At 41.0% G+C, this 19773-nt stretch overlaps 1 protein-coding gene across 5 annotated transcripts in view; it reads left to right on the top strand.

Moving 5' to 3' along the window:
- Positions 1-132: 132 nt before the first annotated feature.
- Positions 133-19773, top strand: part of CCDC191 (coiled-coil domain containing 191) — a 107798-nt gene continuing 88157 nt past the window's right edge. For 2 of the 5 annotated variants that reach the window (XM_089910553.1, XM_089910552.1), the window contains exons 1-4: positions 133-295; positions 2765-2803; positions 6819-6960; positions 18063-18206. In XM_089910553.1, the coding sequence (XP_089766679.1) occupies positions 203-295; positions 2765-2803; positions 6819-6960; positions 18063-18206 (418 nt within the window). In that variant the 5' untranslated portion in view covers positions 133-202. The remainder of the gene's footprint in view (positions 296-2764; positions 2804-6818; positions 6961-18062; positions 18207-19773) is intronic. The other 3 variants (XM_089910551.1, XM_022554387.3, XM_022554532.3) reach the window with 2 other exon arrangements.

Below are 19773 nucleotides of genomic sequence, written 5' to 3'. Positions count from 1 at the left end.
GGGACTGCTACCGTCGCCATGGGTAACTGAGCACACACGTTTCCGCCTGCGCAAAGCCTCCTGGGAGTGGTGGTTCGACGGCGCCCCACACCTGCAGTCTTTGTGGGCAGAGGAACTACAACTCCCAGGGAGCCCCGGAAGCAGTCTAGGCAAAGGAGCGGTTGTTTCGGCTTTGGCCGAAGTCCGGCCCTGAGCCTGGAAAATGCTTCTAGCGCCCCAGGAAAGGACCTCCTCAAGGGAGAGGTCGGGGCTGAATGGATGGAAACAGTTTACAAGGAAGCCGAGTCTCACCAAGGTGATCCATTCCTATCGGGAGCTCTTGGAGAGGAGAGGGGAGGGGAGGCGGGGACCGGCCCTAAGGCCAGCCGCAGCCCCACCTGCGCGTCCTCCCTCTTGCCCCAGGGGCATCATTACCTGGTCCGCTCCTGCCATGACCCACTGAGAGCCAGCACTGCGCTAAGTGAAGGGGGCCTAGGAACTTTGGGGCTTGGTTACCTTACGGCTTTCATGGGCAGCGTCGTGCAAGAACTGTTTCCATCTAACGCTTTTCTCGAAAACCGGAGAGTCTTGATAGTGCCCATCCCGGTGAAGAGAATTCGAGAGCTATCCCGGCTCCCCACCACTCCTGGTTTTAGGGAAGTTCCCACACGGTTTCATTTCTTTTTCTTTTCTTTTCTTTCATTCTTCTTCTTCTTCTTTTTTTTTTTTTTTTTTAATGTTTTGCAAATCATAGGAAACTTCTTTGTTGGAGGGGTAAGATCTTCACCTTAAGTCCTCGGCCTCATATTCCTCCCCTTCTAGTTTTACATAAAGTATCTAAAATGAACTCAGAAATGCAAGTGGATATTGACTATATCAATACTTGATTCACTTGAAAATCTAAATTGTAGAAACAATCAAAAAATAGATCCTCTTTATATTTGCCACCTTCTTTGATGCATTAGCATCCAAAGACATGGAAAACTGATAACCCCACTGTAAACTTGAAACGTGTAAATGACATGTGAAAAGTCACAGTCACACGGAGTGTGCTTTACACAGACTACTTTTTTTAAAAAATTTCTTTATTTTTGGCTGCGTTGGGTCTTCGTTGCTGCGCGCGGGCTTTTCTCTAGTTGTGGCGACAGGGGGCTACCCTTCGTTGCAGTTCGCGGGCTTCTCATTGCAGTGGCTTCTCTTGTTGTGGAGCGCGGGCTCTAGGTGCTTGGGCTTCAGTAGTTGTGGCTCGCGGGATCTAGAGTGCAGGCTCAGTAGTTGTGGCGCATGGGCTTAGCTGCTCTGCGGCATGTGGGATCTTCCCGGAGCATGGCTCGAACCCGTGTCCCCTGCACTGGCAGGCGGATTCTCAACCACTGCACCACCAGGGAAGCCCCACAGACTACTTTTTTTAACAGTCACAAAAATGAATGCTTTAAATGTAAATGGGAGTACCAAATGGAGGACTTCTCAGCTTACAGCTGTTTTCACCCTTAAGTTACCCCTCCTTAAAAAATATTCCGTAGACATGTGGTGTTTCTGTGGCCCCTAGGCAATTGTGCTTGCAGGTTATTCTAAATATACCAGCTAAATAATGCACTGGACATACTTTACTTGGTGAATATCTTGTGCCAGATGCTGGAGTGTGCAGACTGGAGCGTTAAAGAGACTTGGAAACAGAGTCTGCTCCTGTTGTACCAGTTCCATAATAGACTGGATCCAAAGTAGGTTATGGGTATAAACTTGATGATGAAAGGTAAAAACTGGGGACAGTTTTGGGGACCCCAAAAGGAAAGTTTTTGCTGCTAGTGCTCATTGTTACTACCTAGAGGATAGAAAGGTAAAAAACAAGAGATCCTTGAGGTTCAATTGTGTTTGAATAGGATCAGCTGTTTCTTTGTTGCAGCCACAAAATTATTCAGCAGTACAGCTGCATTAATTAGTTATCTGTAAGGTGCTTTGTAGGGGAAGTGTTATATAAGTGAAGGATAGTATTATACCTTTCCCTCCTGTATGTGTCAGCATGTTCGTTTAGATATTCCCTTATTTATTGAAAAACCCACCTGAATTATTAGCAAAGCAAATACCTCTATTTGTTAAGTTGCTATTAGAGGGAATTCTGCAAACTTCTGAGACTTAACAGAGAGTGAAGAAAGCAGGTATCCTACTGGTCTGATTTCTAATTTCAGATTAATATCTGACTGACCTGGGTAGAAATTTATGTGATTTCTGCCTTATTTTTGCTCTGTAAAACAGTGGAAGATTGGTTATCCCTCACTCTACCCCCCATTTCTTATTGGACCAAACAATATCCTTGCTCTAGGTAAATACAAGTTACTCATGAAAAGAGGGGTCTGGGGAGAGGCGCACACCTTTCTCCAAGCAGATTTGCTTCCATGACACTTGGATAACCTGGCTAATTAATCAGTGCTTATGTGGGTTTTTATAAGCAATATTATATGTAGCATTCCTCTGTCTTGGCTCTTAACCCTGGGGAACTTTAAAAAAATACTGACACATGGGCCCTACCCCAGACCAATTAAATCAGAATCTGGAGATGGGCCTAAGTAAGAGATAAAGCAGTCAGAAGTTGTTCCAGAGAAGGCTTCGTGTTTTCTTCATCCTACCAGCATTCTGTATTTTTTTTGTTGCTGAACTTTCTAATGCAATGCTTTGGGGAAAGACTAAAGGACGCTTGTCCACAGGCTTCAACCAGAAAGACAAATTAAAATGGCAAAGTTGATAGATACATTGCTGGGTACTAATATTCTGTATATATTATCTACAGCCTGTGTTTGACCCTGACAATGTGGAACACTGGATTAAGGTAAGGATATTTCATAATTAAGATAGAAAGAGAATTAAGAGTCACACATAGTCAGATGGAATAGGAATACTAATAGGTCTCCATTTTGCATATATTTTGCTGTTTTCCTTCCCATGTGACTATATATGTTGCCTTAGTTTTGTACTATAGTACATTTTCATGATTTTGTGGCTTCTATAAAAGCATGAATGACAAGATAACAGGTAGACATCCCTTTCAAATGCCATGAGGATCATCTGAAGAGGATTAAAGGAGGAGGGGAGGAGAAGCCTTAGGAGAGGACATTGTGGCTTTCCCCAGATAATTGGAAAGAACGTACTGTAGTTACATTGACCTGTGGGACCAATACAATATGTAAAAGCTATGCATGCATCACAAGTAAGAATCTTCTAGTAACTAAAGCAATCCAAAAATGGAGTGGGCATTCTTATAAACAGATGGATTTTCTATCACTAGAGGTATTCAAGTGGGTTCTAAGTGGTCACTTAATGTTAGGACTAATGAGGAATATGTTTGAGCGTTTAGTGGGGGTGGCGGATGGTGGTGGATTGTGTTAGATAACCTCTGAGGTCTCTTCCAGGCCTGAGACGTATATTTTTGAGTCCAAGTACCATTTAAGTTGAAAGTACCATTAAACCACTTCTGGTGCGTGCCTCCGAGTGTCATTTTGGCAACTTGCCATACTCATTTGTGCACCACCTGTTTCAAAATCATGTAGTACCTTCCTGGGAAAATATCCTTCTGCTTGGTAGTATTTTGAAGAGTTATTACTTATCAAAATTGACAGGCATTATGAGCACCAGGCCGAGTGGAACCTAGGACAGATATAATCACTGTTAACCATTTTTTCATCCAGCCAGTATTTATTAAGTTCCTGCCAAGTACTAGCCCACTGTGTTGGGCACTGGAAGTAAAACAGTGCATGGGGCAGGTACAGTTTCTGCCCTCCCAGAGTTTATAGTCCAGTGGGGGGCTAAACAACTTACTTTAAATTGTTGGGAGAATTAAGGATGCAGTGGAAGCTCATGGCGTGGGGCGCTCATATAAATGGGGCCAGGGAAGCTTCCTGGCTCCTGCAGAAGGCCTGACTTAGAAGACAATAAAATGGGTCCACTGTCATGGAGGCTGACCTCTAGGAAGCCCACTTCTCAGTCTCCATCAGGCTCAGCTTGCGTGTCAGTGTTGAAAGTCAGAATGCCAAGCCTTTGCAGGGCTTAATTGGACATTTAGTCACCGTCTCCTCCAGAGGGGAAGATTTGGGTAAAATAAAAGGATAAAATTCTGCTGTGACTTGTCTGCACCATTTTCCTCTTTCATGCTGCTGTCAGCCAGCTTGACTTGGTTAGATTTTATCATTCCTCTAAAACTTCTGCAGTAGCTCTTTCTCCATTATACCCTCAAATCTCCCATCTAGAAAAAAATCAAGAAGTTCTCATTTCACCATGCAGTCCATTCTGATTGCCATACTATTTCTTTTTCCTTTCCAGTATCTTTGGATGTATAGCCTGGACTCCTTGCCTTTGTGTTTTTATTATCCTCTTGTGTCCAAAATTATTTTCCTTCAGTTTCTACTTCTTACCACTCCACAGAAAGTTGTCATAAGTGACTTCCTGAGTAAATCCAGTGGTCCGTTCTTTGTCCTCAAACTTTTTCAGGTCTGTTTGATACAGTTATCATTTTTTTATTCTAGTTATCACTTTTTTATTCCAGAAATTCTCTCCTCCATTACTTTTTCGTGACACTGTTTCCTCTTGCTTCTCTTTTTTTTTTTTTCGCGGTATGCGGGCCTCTCACTGTTGTGGCCTCTCCCGTCGCGGAGCACAGGCTCCGGACGCGCAGGCTCAGCGGCCATGGCTCACGGGCCTAGCCGCTCTGCGGCATGTGGGATCTTCCCAGACCGGGGCACGAACCCATGTCCCCTGCATCGGCAGGCGGACTCTCAACCACTGCGCCACCAGGGAAGCCCCCCCTCTTGCTTCTCTTAATACCTCTCTGTTCACTCCTCTGTCTTCTTGTCTGATTTTATTCCCTAATATATTCCAACTCTGGATGTACCCTAAACTGTTACAACTTCTAGAACCAAGATTTCCAAATCCACTTGAGTGGACCACTCACTCAAAATGGAAGAGGGGGACATATATGGAAAGATAATGTGGGAAACAGATCTCTCCAGAGTGACCTCATAAAGAGTAAATGATACTTTCTTGACTCTAACCCTGATTAGATCATTTTTCTTCTGATTCATATCTTTTCCCATATGTTCTATTTTCTACATCTTTTTCAAGTTACCCTTGCCTTTTCAACTTTATTCCTGTGCTTCTGTCTAATTCAAACTTAGTATACGAAACCTTTGAGAGTTTAAAAGGCAAAGCCCATGGCAGGTTTTGACAGTTGTACTACCAGTCTTTCCACGAAGGGCGTGAGGAAAAATCATTTTCAAAATAGGTCAGACAACAACATAAACTATGGGAAAGTTTGGCTTTTTTGAATAACTCTTTAACATAGTCATTCTTTAACAAACACTGATGGGGCATCTGTTATATACCAAGCACTGTTCTAGGTGCTAGGGGTTTCACGCATGAAAAAGACAAAAATCCCTGCTTATGTTCGAGTTAGGGGAGATGATAAACGATAAAATATGTTATAAGGTCATAAGTGCTACAGAGAAAGTCAGAACTGCCGAGGGAAACTGGGAGAGCCAGGAGGAGGGTGTTTACAATTCTTTAAGGGGTAGTCAGAGCGGGCCTTGCTACGAAGGTGACATTTGAGTAAAGACTTGAGGAGGGGAGGGAAAGAGTAGTACAGCCTTCTGGAGGAGAGCAGTCAGAGGGGAAGAAAGCACAGAGGCTGAGGTGGGAATGCACTTGGCACGTTTAAGGAGGAATAAACAAGGAAGTCAGAGTGGCTGAGGTAGAGTGAGCAGTGGCAGGAGCGGCCAGCGAGCTTAGAGAGCTCACAAAGGGCCTGATGTTGGAGGACCACGGAGTGCATCATGAGGACTTCGACTTGTTCTGAGGGAGCTAGGGAACCATTGAAGGGTTTTGAGTGTAGTTAACAGGAGACGGCTTTCATTTTAAAAGGGCTTCTCTGGCTGCTGCGGTGGGAGACTATTCCAGAAAACGTGTCAGGAGACGGTGGTGCCTTGGACCAGGGTGATAGCCCTGGAGGTAACAAGAAGGGGTCATCTTCTGGATATATTTTGAAATTAGAGTCAACAGATTTCCTGACAGATTATGTGTGGGATAACAGAGAGTGGATTCAAGAAGGCCTCCAAGATTTTTGTCCTGATGAACTGAAAGAATAGAGTTGTCACTACCTGAGCTGGAAGGCTAGGAACACAACAGGCATGGAGAAAAACCAGCTTGTGGGGTGAGGGGTGAAGTCGGGGGTTAATTGTAAAATACACTTTTTATACCATGCAGGTAAACCAAACGCCAGGAGTTTGACCACCTCTGCTAATCCCTTCCCCGTTCCTGTGAATTTGGCCATACTTTTACTAGATTCTCACTGTTGAGTTAAAATATTCCTGATTACTGCAGTTCAATGACTCTGTTTATCCCACTTTTTTTGAACTTACAGTTTCCCTAATATATGATGGGAAGTTCCTTTCAGAGGTAGTAATTTGAGGAAGTGTAGCTACCTGCCTGTGGTTCATATTCATATGCAAGTCCTAGTGACATGGAAACTAATAAAATATTATATATTTTTTAAAATATCCAGGTGTCAGGATCCCATTACTAATGCTCTAAACAAAAGTTATGTAAAGCTTAAATTACCTTTTGTTCAAATATAAACATTGTGAACACCTGTTAAAACTTGGTAAAATACTGTAATTAATTGCATATTTAATGAATGAAATTATTTAGGGTGGATGTTTAAACCTCAGAGTTCCTTTAAAAATGGAAAAATGAAAGTATCTTGGTAGTTGGTAGAAAATCAGATTCTTAAATCTGAGAGAAATTCTTTAACCCTGAAGAAAGCTGTCATCTTAGTGGATTTTTTCTTTTTTTTAAAGAGAGTGGAGAAAGCTTCAGAATTTGCAGTTTCAAAAGCATTTTCTGCTGGAAATTCAGATTTATCCAGAAGGCTTTGGAACCAAATTGTAGATTTGGAAACACCTGAGCAAATAGAGGATCATGATGAAGTCTATGCAGAAGGTAAGAGAATACATTTTTTGCTGCGATGTTAACAATTCTTTGGAGTACAACTTACTAAAGTGTAACTCATAATGTATTTCAGAGTATGAAATGAAAGCTTTTCTTTCTCTTGTTCTTAATTTTTCTTTGTTTCTACTTCCCTGAAGCTAATTTACTCTAACTCCAATATTACAAGTCAGTTTACATTTAAGGCTTATTTTGTCTCTTGAAGTAGAACCACATCCAGAGGCAGTTTTGACATAACACAGTTATCTAGTAAGTGTAAGATATTAATCCTGTGGCACAGAGGGCAGCTTGTTAACTTGATCTACTATCATATAGATAATCTGACCACTAGTTTATAAATCAACTTTGTTCCTTATGAAGAGAGTCTAAAGCTTACCTCACCTCCCTGCCTCCGCAAAACATTTACTCCTCTGGAATTCAGTATTTTAGTTACTGATGCCGTGAGGAACTCCACTGTTTAGGGATGAAAAGATCAGGAGGGACCAGCAAAGAAGACTGGAAAGGAGAGGCCCCTGAGGTAGGAGGAAAGCCAGGGTGCCATGTCCTGGAAGCCAATTTCCATTTGGATCATTTATGTCTCCAGTTTTTCAGATTGTTTCTTCATTTATTCAACATATATATTAAATTGTTACTCTGTGCCAGGTACTACTTTAGGCACTGGAAGAGCAGGTTATGAACAAGAGATGAAGTCCTTGCTTTCATGGAGTATACATTCTAGAGTGGGAATAAATAAAACGAAAACTAAATGGTCAGTTAGTGATAAGTCATCCGAGTTTGGACCTGAATAACAAGAAAGAGCCAGGTGAGCTGTGATGGAGGAAGAGCATCCCAGGCAGTGGGAAAGGTGGCATCAAGAATTAAAGTACAGAGAGACCTTCAAGATGGCGGAGGAGTAAGACGTGGAGATCACCTTCCTCCCCACAAATACATCAGAAATGCATCTACATGTGGAACAACTCCTACAGAACACCTACTGAATGCTGGCAGAAGACCTCAGACCTCCCAAAAGGCAAGAAACTGCCCACGTACCTGGGTAGGGCAAAAGAAAAAAGAATAAACAGAGACAAAAGGATAGGGACAGGACCTGCCCCTCGGGAAGGGATCTATGAAGGAGGAAAAGTTCCCACACACTAGCAAGCCCCTTCACTGGTGGACACGGGGGCTGGCGGGGGGAAGTTTCAGAGCCACGGAGGAGAGTGCAGCAACAGTGGTGCGGAGAGCAAAGCAGAGAGATTCCCACACATAGGATCAGTGCCGACCAGCACTCACCAGCCCAAGAGTCTTGTCTGCTCACCCGCCGGGGTGGGTGGGGGCTGGGAGCTGAGGCTTGGGCTTCGGTCACATCCCAGGGAGAGGACTGGGGTTGGCTGCGTGAACACAGTCTGAAGGGGTTAGTGCACCACAGCTAGCCGGGAGGGAGTCCGGGAAAAAGTCTAGAACTGCCTAAGAGGCAAGAGACCATTGTTTTGGGGTACGCGAGGAGAGGAGATTCAGAGCACTGCCTAAACAAGCTCCAGAGACGGGCGCGAGCCATGGCTACCAGCGCGGACCCCAGAGATGGGCATGAAATGCTAAGGCTGCTGCTGCAGCCCCCAAGAAGCCTGTGTGCAAGCACAGATCACTATCCACACCTCCCCTCCTGGGAGCCCGTGCAGCCCACCAATGCCAGGGTCCTGAGATCCAGGGACAGCTTCCCCAGGAGAACACACGGCACGCCTCAGGCTGTTGCAACATCACGCTAGCCTCTGCCACTGCAGGCTCACCCTGCATTCTGAACCTCTCCCTCCTCCAAGCCTGAGTGAGCCAGAGCCCCCTAATCAACTGCTACTTTAATCCCGTCCTGTCTGAGCGGGAAACATATGCCCTTGGCGGCCTACACGCAGAGGTGTGGCAAAATCCAAAGCTGAACCCCAGGAGCTGTCCGAACAAAGAAGAGAAAGGGAAATTTCTCCCAGCAGCCTCAGGAGCATCAGGTTAAATCTCCACAAGCAACTTGATGTACCCTGCATCTCTGGAATACCTGAAAAGAACAAATCATCCCAAAACTGAGGCGGTGGACTTTGGGAGCAACTGTAGACTTGGAGTGTACTTTCTGCATCTAATTTGTTTTTCGTTTTATGTTTATCGTAGTTTAGTATTTAGAGTTTATTACCATTGTTAGATTTGTTTTATTGATTTGGTTGCTCTCTTCCTTTTTTCTTTTTATATATATATATATTTTTTTTCCTTTTTCTCTTTTTGTGAGTGTGTATGTGTATGCCTCTTTCTGTGATTTTGTCTTCATAGCTTTGCTTTTATCATTTGTCCTAGATTTCTGTTTGTTTGTTTGTTTTTAGTATAATTTTTAGCACTGGTTCTCATTGGTGGCTTTGTTTTTTGGTTTGGTTGCTCTCTTCTTTCTTTCTTTTTTTCTTTTTAAAAAAATTTTTTTATTTCTAATAATTTTAAAATTATTTTTTATTTTAATAAGTTTATTTTATTATATTTTTTCTTTCTTTCCTTCTTTTTTTCTACTTTTTCTTCTGAGCCATATGTCTGACATGGTCTTGGTGCTCCAGCCGGATGTCAGGCCTGTGCCTCTGAGGCGGGAGAGCTAAGTTCAGGACATTGGTCCACCAGAGACCTCCCGGCTCCATGGAATATCAAACAGTGAAAGCTCTCCCAGAAATCTCCAACCCAACACTAACACCCAGCTCTACTCAGTGACCAGCAAGCTACAGTGCTGGACACCCTATGCCAAACAAGTAGCAAGACAGGAACACAACCCCACCCATTAGCAGAGAGGCTGCCTAAAATCATAATAAGGTCGCAGACACCCCAAAACACATCACTGGATGCGGTCCTGCCCATCAGAAAGACAAGATCCAGCCTCATCCACCAGAACACAGACACCAGTCCCCTCTACCAGGAAGCCTACACAACCCACTGAACCAACCTTAGCCACTGGGGGCAGACACCAAAAACAATGGGAACTACAAACCTGCAGCCTGCAAAAAGAAGACCCCAGACACAGGAAGTTAAGCAAAATGAGAAGACAGAGAAACACACAGCAGATGAAGGAGCAAGGCAAAAACCCACCAGACCAAACAGATGAAGAGGAAATAGGCAGTCTACCTGAAAAAGAATTCAGAGTAATGATAGGAAAGATGATCCAAAATCTTGGAAATAGAATGTGGAAAATACAAGAAACGTTTAACAAGGACCTACAAGAACTAAAGAGAAAACAAACAACAATGAACAATACAATAAATGAAATTAAAAATTCTCTAAAAGAAATCAATAGCAGAGTAACTGAGAAAGAAGAACAGATAAGTGACCTGGAAGATAAAATAGTGGAAATAACTACCGCAGAGCAGAATAAAGAAAAAAAAAAATGTAAAGAACTGAAGACAGTCTCAGACACCTCTGGGACAGCATTAAATGCACCAACGTTCTAATTATAGGGGTCCCAGAAAAAGAGGAGAAAAAGAAAGGGACTGAGAAAATATTTGAAGAGATTATAGTTGAAAACTTCCCTAATATGGGAACGGAAATAATCAAGTCCAGGAAGAGCAGAGAGTCCCATACAGGACAAATCCAAGGAGAAACACGCCAAGACACATATTAATCAAACTATGATAAATTAAATACAAAGAAAAAGTATTAAAAGCAGCAAGGGAAAAACAACAAATAACATACAAGGGAATCCCCATAAGGTTAACAGCTGATCTTTCAGCAGAAACTCTGCAAGCCAGAAGGGAGTGGCAGGACATATTTAAAGTGATAAAAGGGAAAAACCTACAACCAAGATTACTCTGCCCAGCAAGGATCTCATTCATATTTGACGGAGAAATTAAAACCTTTACAGACAAGCAAAAGCTAAGAGAATTCAGCACCACCAAACCAGCTTTACAACAAATGCTAAAGGAACTTCTCTAGGCAGGAAACACAAGAGAAGGAAAACACCTACAATAACAAACCCAAAACAATTAAGAAAATGGTAATTGGAACATACATATCGATAACTACCTTAAATGTAAATGGATTAAATGCTCCCACCAAAAGACATAGACTGGCTGAATGAATACAAAAATAAGACCCGTATATATGCTGTCTACAAGAGACCCACTTCAGCCCTAAGGACACATGCAGACTGAAAGTGAGGGGATGGAAAAAGATATTCCATGCAAATGGAAATCAAAAGAAGGCTAGAGTAGCAATTCTCATATCAGACAAAATAGACTTTAAAGACTGTTACAAGAGACAAAGAAGTACACTACATAATGATAAAGGGATCAATCCAAGAAGAAGGTATAACAATTGTAAATATATATGCACCCAACATAGGAGCACATACATAAGGTAGATGCTAACAGCCATAAAAGGGGAAATCAACAGTAACACAATCATAGTAGGGGACTTTAGCACCCCACTTTCACCAATGGACAGATCATCCAAAATGAAAATAAATGATGAAACACAAGCTTTAAATGATGCATTAAACAAGATGGACTTAATTGATGTTTATAGGACATTCCAACCAAAAACAACAGAATACACTTTCTTCTCAAGTGCTCATGGAACGTTCTCCAGGATAGATCATATCTTGGGTCACAAATCAAGCCTTGGTAAATTTAAGGAAATTGAAATCGTATGAAGTATCTTTTCTGACCACAACACTATGAGACTAGATATCAATTACAGAAAAAAATCTGTAAAAACTGCAAAAACATAGAGGGTAAACAATACACTACTAAATAACCAAGAGATCACTGAAGAAATCAAAGAGGAAATCAAAAAATACCTAGAAACAAATGACAGTGAAAACACGATGACCCAAAACCTATGAGATGCAACAAAAGCAGTTCTAAGACGGAAATTTATAGCAATACAATCCTACCTCAAGAAACAAGAAACATCTCAAATAAACAACCTAACCTTACACCTAAAGCAATTAGAGAAAGAAGAACAAAAACCCCTCAAATTTAGCAGAAGGAAAGAAATCATAAGGATCAGATCAGAAATAAATGAAAACGAAATGAAGGAAACAATAGCAGAGATCAATAAAACTAAAAACTGGTTCTTTGAGAAGATAAACAAAATTGAGAAACCATTAGCCAGACTCATCAAGAAAAAAAGGGAGAAGACTTAAATCAATAGAATTGAAATGAAAAAGGAGAAGGAACAACTGACACTGCAGAAATACAAAGGATCATGAGAGATTACTACAGGCAACTACATGCCACTAAAATGGACAACCTGGAAGAAATGGACAAATTCTTAGAAAAGCACAACCTTCTGAGACTGAACCAGGAAGAAATAGAAAATATAAACAGACCAATCACAAACACTGTAATTGAGACTGTGATTAAAAATCTTCCAAGAAACAAAAGCCCACGACCAGATGGCTTCACAGGTGACTTCTATCAAACATTTAGAGAAGAGCTAACACCTATCCTCCTCAAACTCTTCCAAAATATAGCAGAGGGAGGAACACTCCCAAACTCATTCTATGAGGCCACCATCACCCTGATATCAAAAGTAGGCAAAGATGTCGCAAAGAAAGAAAACTAAAGGCCAATATCACTGATGAACACAGATGCAAAATACTAGCAAACAGAATCAAACAGCACATTTAAAGGATCATACACCATGATCAAGTGGGGTTTATCCCAGGAATGCAAGGATTCTTCAGTGTATGCAAGTCAATCAATGTGATACACCATAGTAACAAACTGAAGCATAAAAACCATATGATCATCTCAATAGATGCAAAAGAGCTTTTGACAAAATTCAACACCCATTTATGATAAAATCCCTCCAGAAAGTAGGCATAGAGGGAGCCTACCTCAACATAATAAAGGCCATATATGACAAGCCCACAGCCAACATCGTTCTCAATAGTGAAAAACTGAAACCATTTCCACTAAGATCAGGAACCGAACAAGACAAGGTTGTCCACTCTCACCATTATTATTCAACATAGTTTTGGAAATTTTAGCCACAGCAATCAGAGAAGTAAAAGAAATAGAAGTAATCCAAATCAAAAAAGAAGAAGTAAAGCTGTCACTGTTTGCAGATGACATGATACTATACATAGAGAATCCTAAAGCTGCTACCAGAAATCCACTAGAGCTAATCAATGAATTTGATAAAGTAGCAGGATACAAAATTAACGTACAGAAATCTCTTGCATTCCTATACACTAATGATGAAAAATCTGAAGGAGAAATTAAGGAAACACTCCCATTTACCATTGCTACTAAAAGAATAAAATACCTAGGAGTAAACCGAACGAAGGAGGAAAAAGACCTGTATGTAGAAAACTATAAGACACTGATGAAAGAAATTAAAGATGATGCAAACAGTTGTAGACATATACCATGTTCTTGGATTGGAAGAATCAACATTGTGAAAATGACTATACTACCCAAAGCAATCTACAAATTCAGTGCAATCCCTATACTACTACCAATGGCATTTTCATAGAGCTAGAACAAAAAATTTCACAATTTGTATGGAGACACAAAAGACTCCGAGTAGCCAAAGCAATCTTGAGAAAGAAAAACATAGCTGGAGGAATCAGGCTCCCAGGCTTCAGACTATGCTACAGAGCTACAGTAATCAAGACAGTGTGGTACTGGCACGAAAACAGAAATATAGGTCAATGGAACAGGATAGAAGTCCCAGAGATAAACCCACACACATATGGTCACCTTTTTTTGATAAAGGAGGCAAGAATATACGATGGAGAAGACAGCCTCTTCAATAAGTGGTGCTGGGAAAACTGGACAGGTACATGTAAAAGAATGAAATTAGAACACTCCTTAACACCATACACAAAAATAAACTCAAAATGGATTAAAGACCTAAATGTAAGGCCAGACACTACAAAACTCTTAGAGGAAGACATAGGTAGAACACTGACATAAATCACAGCAAGATCCTTTTTGACCCACCTCATAGGGAAATGGAAATAAAAACAAAAATAAACAAATGGGACCTAATGAAACTTAAAAGCTTTTGCACAGCAAAGGAAACCATAAACAAGGTGAAAATACAACCCTCAGAATGGGTGAAAATATTTGTAAATGAAGCAACTGACAAAGGATTAAACTCCAAAATTTACAAACAGCTCATGCAGTTCAAAATCAAAAAAAACAAACAACCCAATCCAAAAATAGGCAGAAGACCTAAATAGACGTTTCTCCAAAGAAGACATACAGATTGCCAACAAACACATGAAAGGATGCTCAACATCAGTTATCACTAGAGAAATGCAAATCGAAACTACAATGAGGTATCACCTCATACCAGTCAGATTGGCCATCATCAAAAAATCTACAAGCAATATGTGCTGGAGAGGGTGTGGAGAAAAGGGAACCCCCTTGCACTGTTGGTGGGAATGTAAATTGATACAGCCACTATGCAGAAAAGTATGGAGGTTCCTTAAAAAACTAAAAATAGAACTACCATATGACCCAGCAATCCCACTACTGGACATATACCCTGAGAAAACCATAATTCAAAAAGAGTCATGTACCACAATGTTCATTGCAGCTCTTTTTACAATAGCCAGGACATGGAAGCAACCTAAGTGTCCATCGACAGATGAATGGATAAAGAAGATGTGGCACATATATACAATGGAATATTACTCAGCCATAAAAGGAAACAAAATTGAGTTATTTGTAGTGAGGTGGGTGGTCCTAGAGTCTGTCATACGGAGTGAAGTAAGTCAGAAAGAGAAAAACAAATACTGTATGCTAACACATATATATGGAATCTAAATTAAAAAAAAAGTCTGAAGAACCTAGGGGCAGGACAGGAATAAAGACGCAGATGTAGAGAATGGACTTGAGAACATGAGGAGTGGGAAGGGTAACCTAGAATGAAGTGAGATAGTGGCATGTACATATATACACTACCATATGTAAAATAGATAGCTAGTGGGAAGCAGCAGCATAGCACGGGGAGATCAGCTTAGTGCTTTGTGACCACCTAGAGGGGTGGGATGGGGAGGGTGGGAGGGAGATGCAAGAGGGAGGAGATATGGGGATATAAGTATATGTATAGCTGTTTCACTTTGTTATAAAGCAGAAACTAACACACCATTGTAAAGCAATTATACTCCATTAAAGATGTTAAGAAAACAAAAAAGTTAAAGTACAAGCTTGGTGTGCTTGAGTAACTGAAGGAAGACCAGTGTTGCTGCAGCTACCCCATGGAAGTGAGCTTGCAGGAGTGAGCAGAAGACGTGTCACATAGGGCCTTATAGGCCTGGTGAAAGAATTTAGATTTTATTCTGAGTATGATTAGACATCATTGAAGGGTTTTAAGCAGAGGTGTAGTAGGATAATTTATTTAATATATGAAGAATGAATTATAGGGGAGAAAAAGAGGGAAAAGGGAGACTAGTGGGAGGCTGCTGCAGTGGTCTCTGTGAGCTGTAATGGCACTTGGTTTTGGGTGGTTGGTGGTACTGGAGTTGGAGAAAGGAGATTGATTCAGAAATTGGCAAGGCTATGTCTTACCCACCCCTTCTCCCACCCCACCAATAGGAATACACACTAAACTTTAGCCACTCAGCGTTTCCAAAAAGTCCTGTAGTTAAATATATATTTACTTACCCCATTTTCCAAGCTTCCTAGAACCTGAACTCTTTTTATCTTGAAATACATATTAATATCCTGAGAAACTAATGATCCACATTAGAAAGTACTCGTGTATGAATAGAACATGTGTTTCAAAGGTTTATATCCTTTTTTCCTCCTCTCATCAGCCGTCTATTGATATTCAGTAAGAACTAGTGTTCTGGGGAATGTACTTTGAGAAACTCTGCTTTGAGGTAGGCATCAAGCCTCTGATCCAACATGAGGCGTTACTACAGTTGAACCCTCCAAGAGACGTTCTCTTTCCTTGTTCTTTCGAAGCACTTCATAGTATACCTCTGTTTACTAATAAATGGCATTTAGTAGATACAAATTATTTTACACATAATTTATTATAAATATGTGAACTGTTGTACACAGGGTTACTCAGTAAATATCTGCTCCCTTTCTCTACCTTCCTCTGAAAGCCAGTAGTGTCTGTTGCTAGCGTAATTTTTTTTTTTTTTTTTTTTTGTGGTACGCGGGCCTCTCACCGCTGTGGCCTCTCCCGTTGCGGAGCACAGGCTCCGGACGCACAGACCCAGTAGCCATGGCTCACGGGCCCAGCCGCTCCGCGGCATATGGGATCCTCCTGGACCGGGGCACAAACCTGCGTCCCCTGCATCGGCAGGCAGACTCTCAACCACTGCGCCACCAGGGAAGCCCGCTAGCATACTTTTTGTACTTAGTTTCTATCACCTTGATTCATTTTTTTCTATTTTTACATATCATGCATTCCCATCTATGTTAAATGTCTCTTGGCATCATTTAGTATTTGGAAACACTCCATTCCGTTAGAGCTGTGCAATAATGATAATAACAATGATGAAGATAATACTGAAATAGACATTCTTCTTCTTTGAAATGCCCATGCCCTATCCATAAGAGCTGTATGATAATGATGAAAGTAATGCTAAAGTAGACATTTTCTCTCATAACTCTATAATTAAGAAGATTTTCTGAATGTCACTAAGAAAGAAATCCAAATGGAAGTTGGCTTCCAGGATATCACACTCTTTGATTTTCCTCCTACCTCAGTGGTCTCTCCTTCCTAGTCTACTTACCTGGTTCTGCCTTATCTCTTCAACCCCTAAATACTAGAGTTCCTCAGGGATTAGTCCTTGAACCAATTCTCTTATCTACCTTCCTCCTTTGCCGATCTCATTCATTTCTATGGCTTTAAATACCATCTGTATGCTGACAACACCCACATTTATTTCTTCAGCTTGGACCTCTCCCTTGAAATCCAGATGATATAGCCAATACCTATTTGACATCCCTATTTGGACGTCTCATAAGCATCTCAAACCCAACTCATCTGATACTGAACTCCTGATCTTCCGTCCAAACCTGCTGCTCCCTTGGTTTTCCCTATCTCGGTAAATGACATCTCCATTCTATAGTTGCTTAAGCCAAAACCCTTACAGATTTTTCTCTCACATCCCATATCCAGCCCATCAGCAAATCATGTCAACTCCACCTCAAAACATTATGTTCTAGAATCTGAGCATTTCTACTACCTCCACTTCAGGTCTAGGCCATCATCACCCCTTTTCTGGATATTTGTCTCTCAACTGTTGTCTCCGGCTTCTGAGCTTGTCCCCGTATAGTCTATTTTAACATAGTAGTCAGAGTGATGCTCTTAAAATATGTTACCTCTTTGCTCAAAAACCTCCCATTACATACAGAGTAAAAGCCAAAGTACCTAGAATGCTGTCAAGACTTATCTAAACAAAGTGTTTTCAACCTCAACACTGTTGATATTTTGGGCCAGATAATTTTTGTTGTGGGGCCTGTCCTATGAATTGTAGGATGTTTAGCAACATCCCTGGCCTTTACCCAGTTCCCCAGTTGTAATAACCACAAATGGCTCCAGACATTGCCAGATGTCCACTGGGGAGTAAGATCACCCCCACTGCTCTAGAACCACTGCTCTAAACCTGATCCCTACATTACCTCTTCTACCTCATCTCCAACTACTCTCCCTTTACTCATTCCTCCAGCCATACCACCTCCATGCTGTTTCTCCAATACACTAGACACTCTACTGCCTTGGGGCCTTTGCACTTGTTTTCCCTCTGCACAGATTAATTTTCCCTTACGTAGCCGTATGGCTCACTCCCTCACTTCCTTCCCTTTTTTGCTCAAATGTCTTCTCAGTGAGGCCTCCTTTGACCACCCAATTAATTTAAAAGTATCAACACCCATCTTTCATTTCTTGTATACCATTTCTCCTTCTCCTGCTCTGTTTTTCTGACTTGCTTGTTCATTGTCTCTCTTCCCCAATTAGAACATAAGCTTCATGGTGGTAGGTTTTACTTTTCCTGTTTTGTTCACTGGTGTATTCCCAACATCTAGAGCAGTACTTGACACATGATAAGTGCTCAGTTAACGTTTATTGAATGAATGAAAACAGCAAATGAAGAAAGTCTCAGAAGTAAAAAGATGTTTTTGTTTTATTGACAGCTCAGGAATTGGTCAATGACTGGTTAGATACCAAACTTAAGCAAGAACTAGCAAGTGATGGGGACGGTGATACTGAAGACACTGTGTCACGTATCCCTCCTGTGCCAGAAGCCAACGGGCATTTGAAATATGACAAGTTCGATGGTAAGAACTTATTTAATTGTGCTAAGCTTTATCATCCACTGAATGTGTCCAAGAAGTCTTTTTAATTGTTTTGAATAATAAATGATATGTTATTTGAGTTTTCTGTGTTTTGCTTATTTTTTAATTGGCTTTTATTTTTCTTGATTCAATTTAAATTACTTATCTATATCCTCAGTAAATTCGTGGGTTTTTTTAAATTAAAATATTCTATTATTTGTAATTCTTCTTATGATTATAATGGCAATTAATGTTGTTTAAGAGTGTCTCTTTCCATATATTGTTGGATGACCATTTACTTTGATGGCTTTTAAATGTTTTACTATATTTAAACATTGATATCTCATTTTGTGTTTACAAAATGCTTCATATGTCTTTATAAGGGAGGTTATTACTTGTACACAGAGTTAGTGTCAGACAAGTTAAATAGCTAACTTGTGAGGATTCCTCAGTTGTACCCAAAAAGTCTAAGATTTTTTTCCCTAAGCGTAAGGATATGCATAGTGATGGTGGTGGCATCTTGCCATGCATGGCTCAGACACCCCTGATGAACTCATCTTGCAGCATTTCCCTTGTTTAGGACACTACAAAATCCCCAGCTCGCAAATCACAAAGTCATGAGCCCTTAAAGTTAGGGGACTCCTCAAGATCACCTAATCCGATCTACCCTCTTCACCCCTTTAGACAGAGATTCTTCTGTAGTATCCCTAATATGGGGTAATACAATCTCTGCCTGAACACCTCCCAGGATAAGGAGCCTGCACTCTGGGAGGAGCCCATTCAGCTGTTGTGAGGCTCTAATATTCATAAATTCTCTCTTAGTTAGGAGAATTAGGATTTTGTCCTCAGTACCTTTTACCCGTTTGTGCAACAGAAAATAATATCATGTTCTCTCTCTCAAGAAAAGTCTTTTCTTTTCTTGTGGGAGTTGTAATCATATCTGGTCTTTCATATACATCAGTCTTCCTAGATTAAATAGCACCAGTACTCTCAACAGTTCTTTATATCAAATTGTTTCTAGATATACTGATTGCCACCTTCTGGATGTTTTCTAGTTTAATGATATCATTATTAAAGTGAGGCATTTCAGTACATAATATTTATTCTAAAGCATGTCTGAAATATAATGAAACTGCTACTTTCTTTCATATGGTGCTAATATATCTAGTTATATCTCTTAGATTTGTTATTACCTTCTAGTATCTTATCAGGCCTCACTCATCTTATGCTTGTAGTATTACTTTTTTGGGGGATCAAAACATTGAACAAAAATATTACCTAGCCATTAAAAAAGGATGCTTATCAAAATTATTAACTAACGGACTTCCCTGGTGGCGCAGTGGTTAAGAATCCCCCTGCCGATGCAGGGGACATGGGTTCAAGCCCTGGTCCAGGAAGATCCCACATGCCGTGGAGCAACTAAGCTCGTGCGCCGCAACTGCTGAGCCTGCATGCCACAGCTACTGAGGACCGCACTCCTAGAGCCCATGCTCTGCAACAAGAGAAGCCACTACAACAAAGAGTAGCCCCTACTCACCGCAACTAGAGAAAGCCCACGTGTAGCAATGAA

The sequence above is a fragment of the Delphinapterus leucas genome, chromosome 4 (assembly GCF_059928025.1).
Source record: "Delphinapterus leucas isolate spDelLeu-1000000601 "Yukka" chromosome 4, BTC_Dleu_Yukka2, whole genome shotgun sequence".
Lineage (NCBI taxonomy): Eukaryota > Metazoa > Chordata > Mammalia > Artiodactyla > Monodontidae > Delphinapterus > Delphinapterus leucas.
This window is presented reverse-complemented; position numbering and strand designations above follow the sequence as displayed.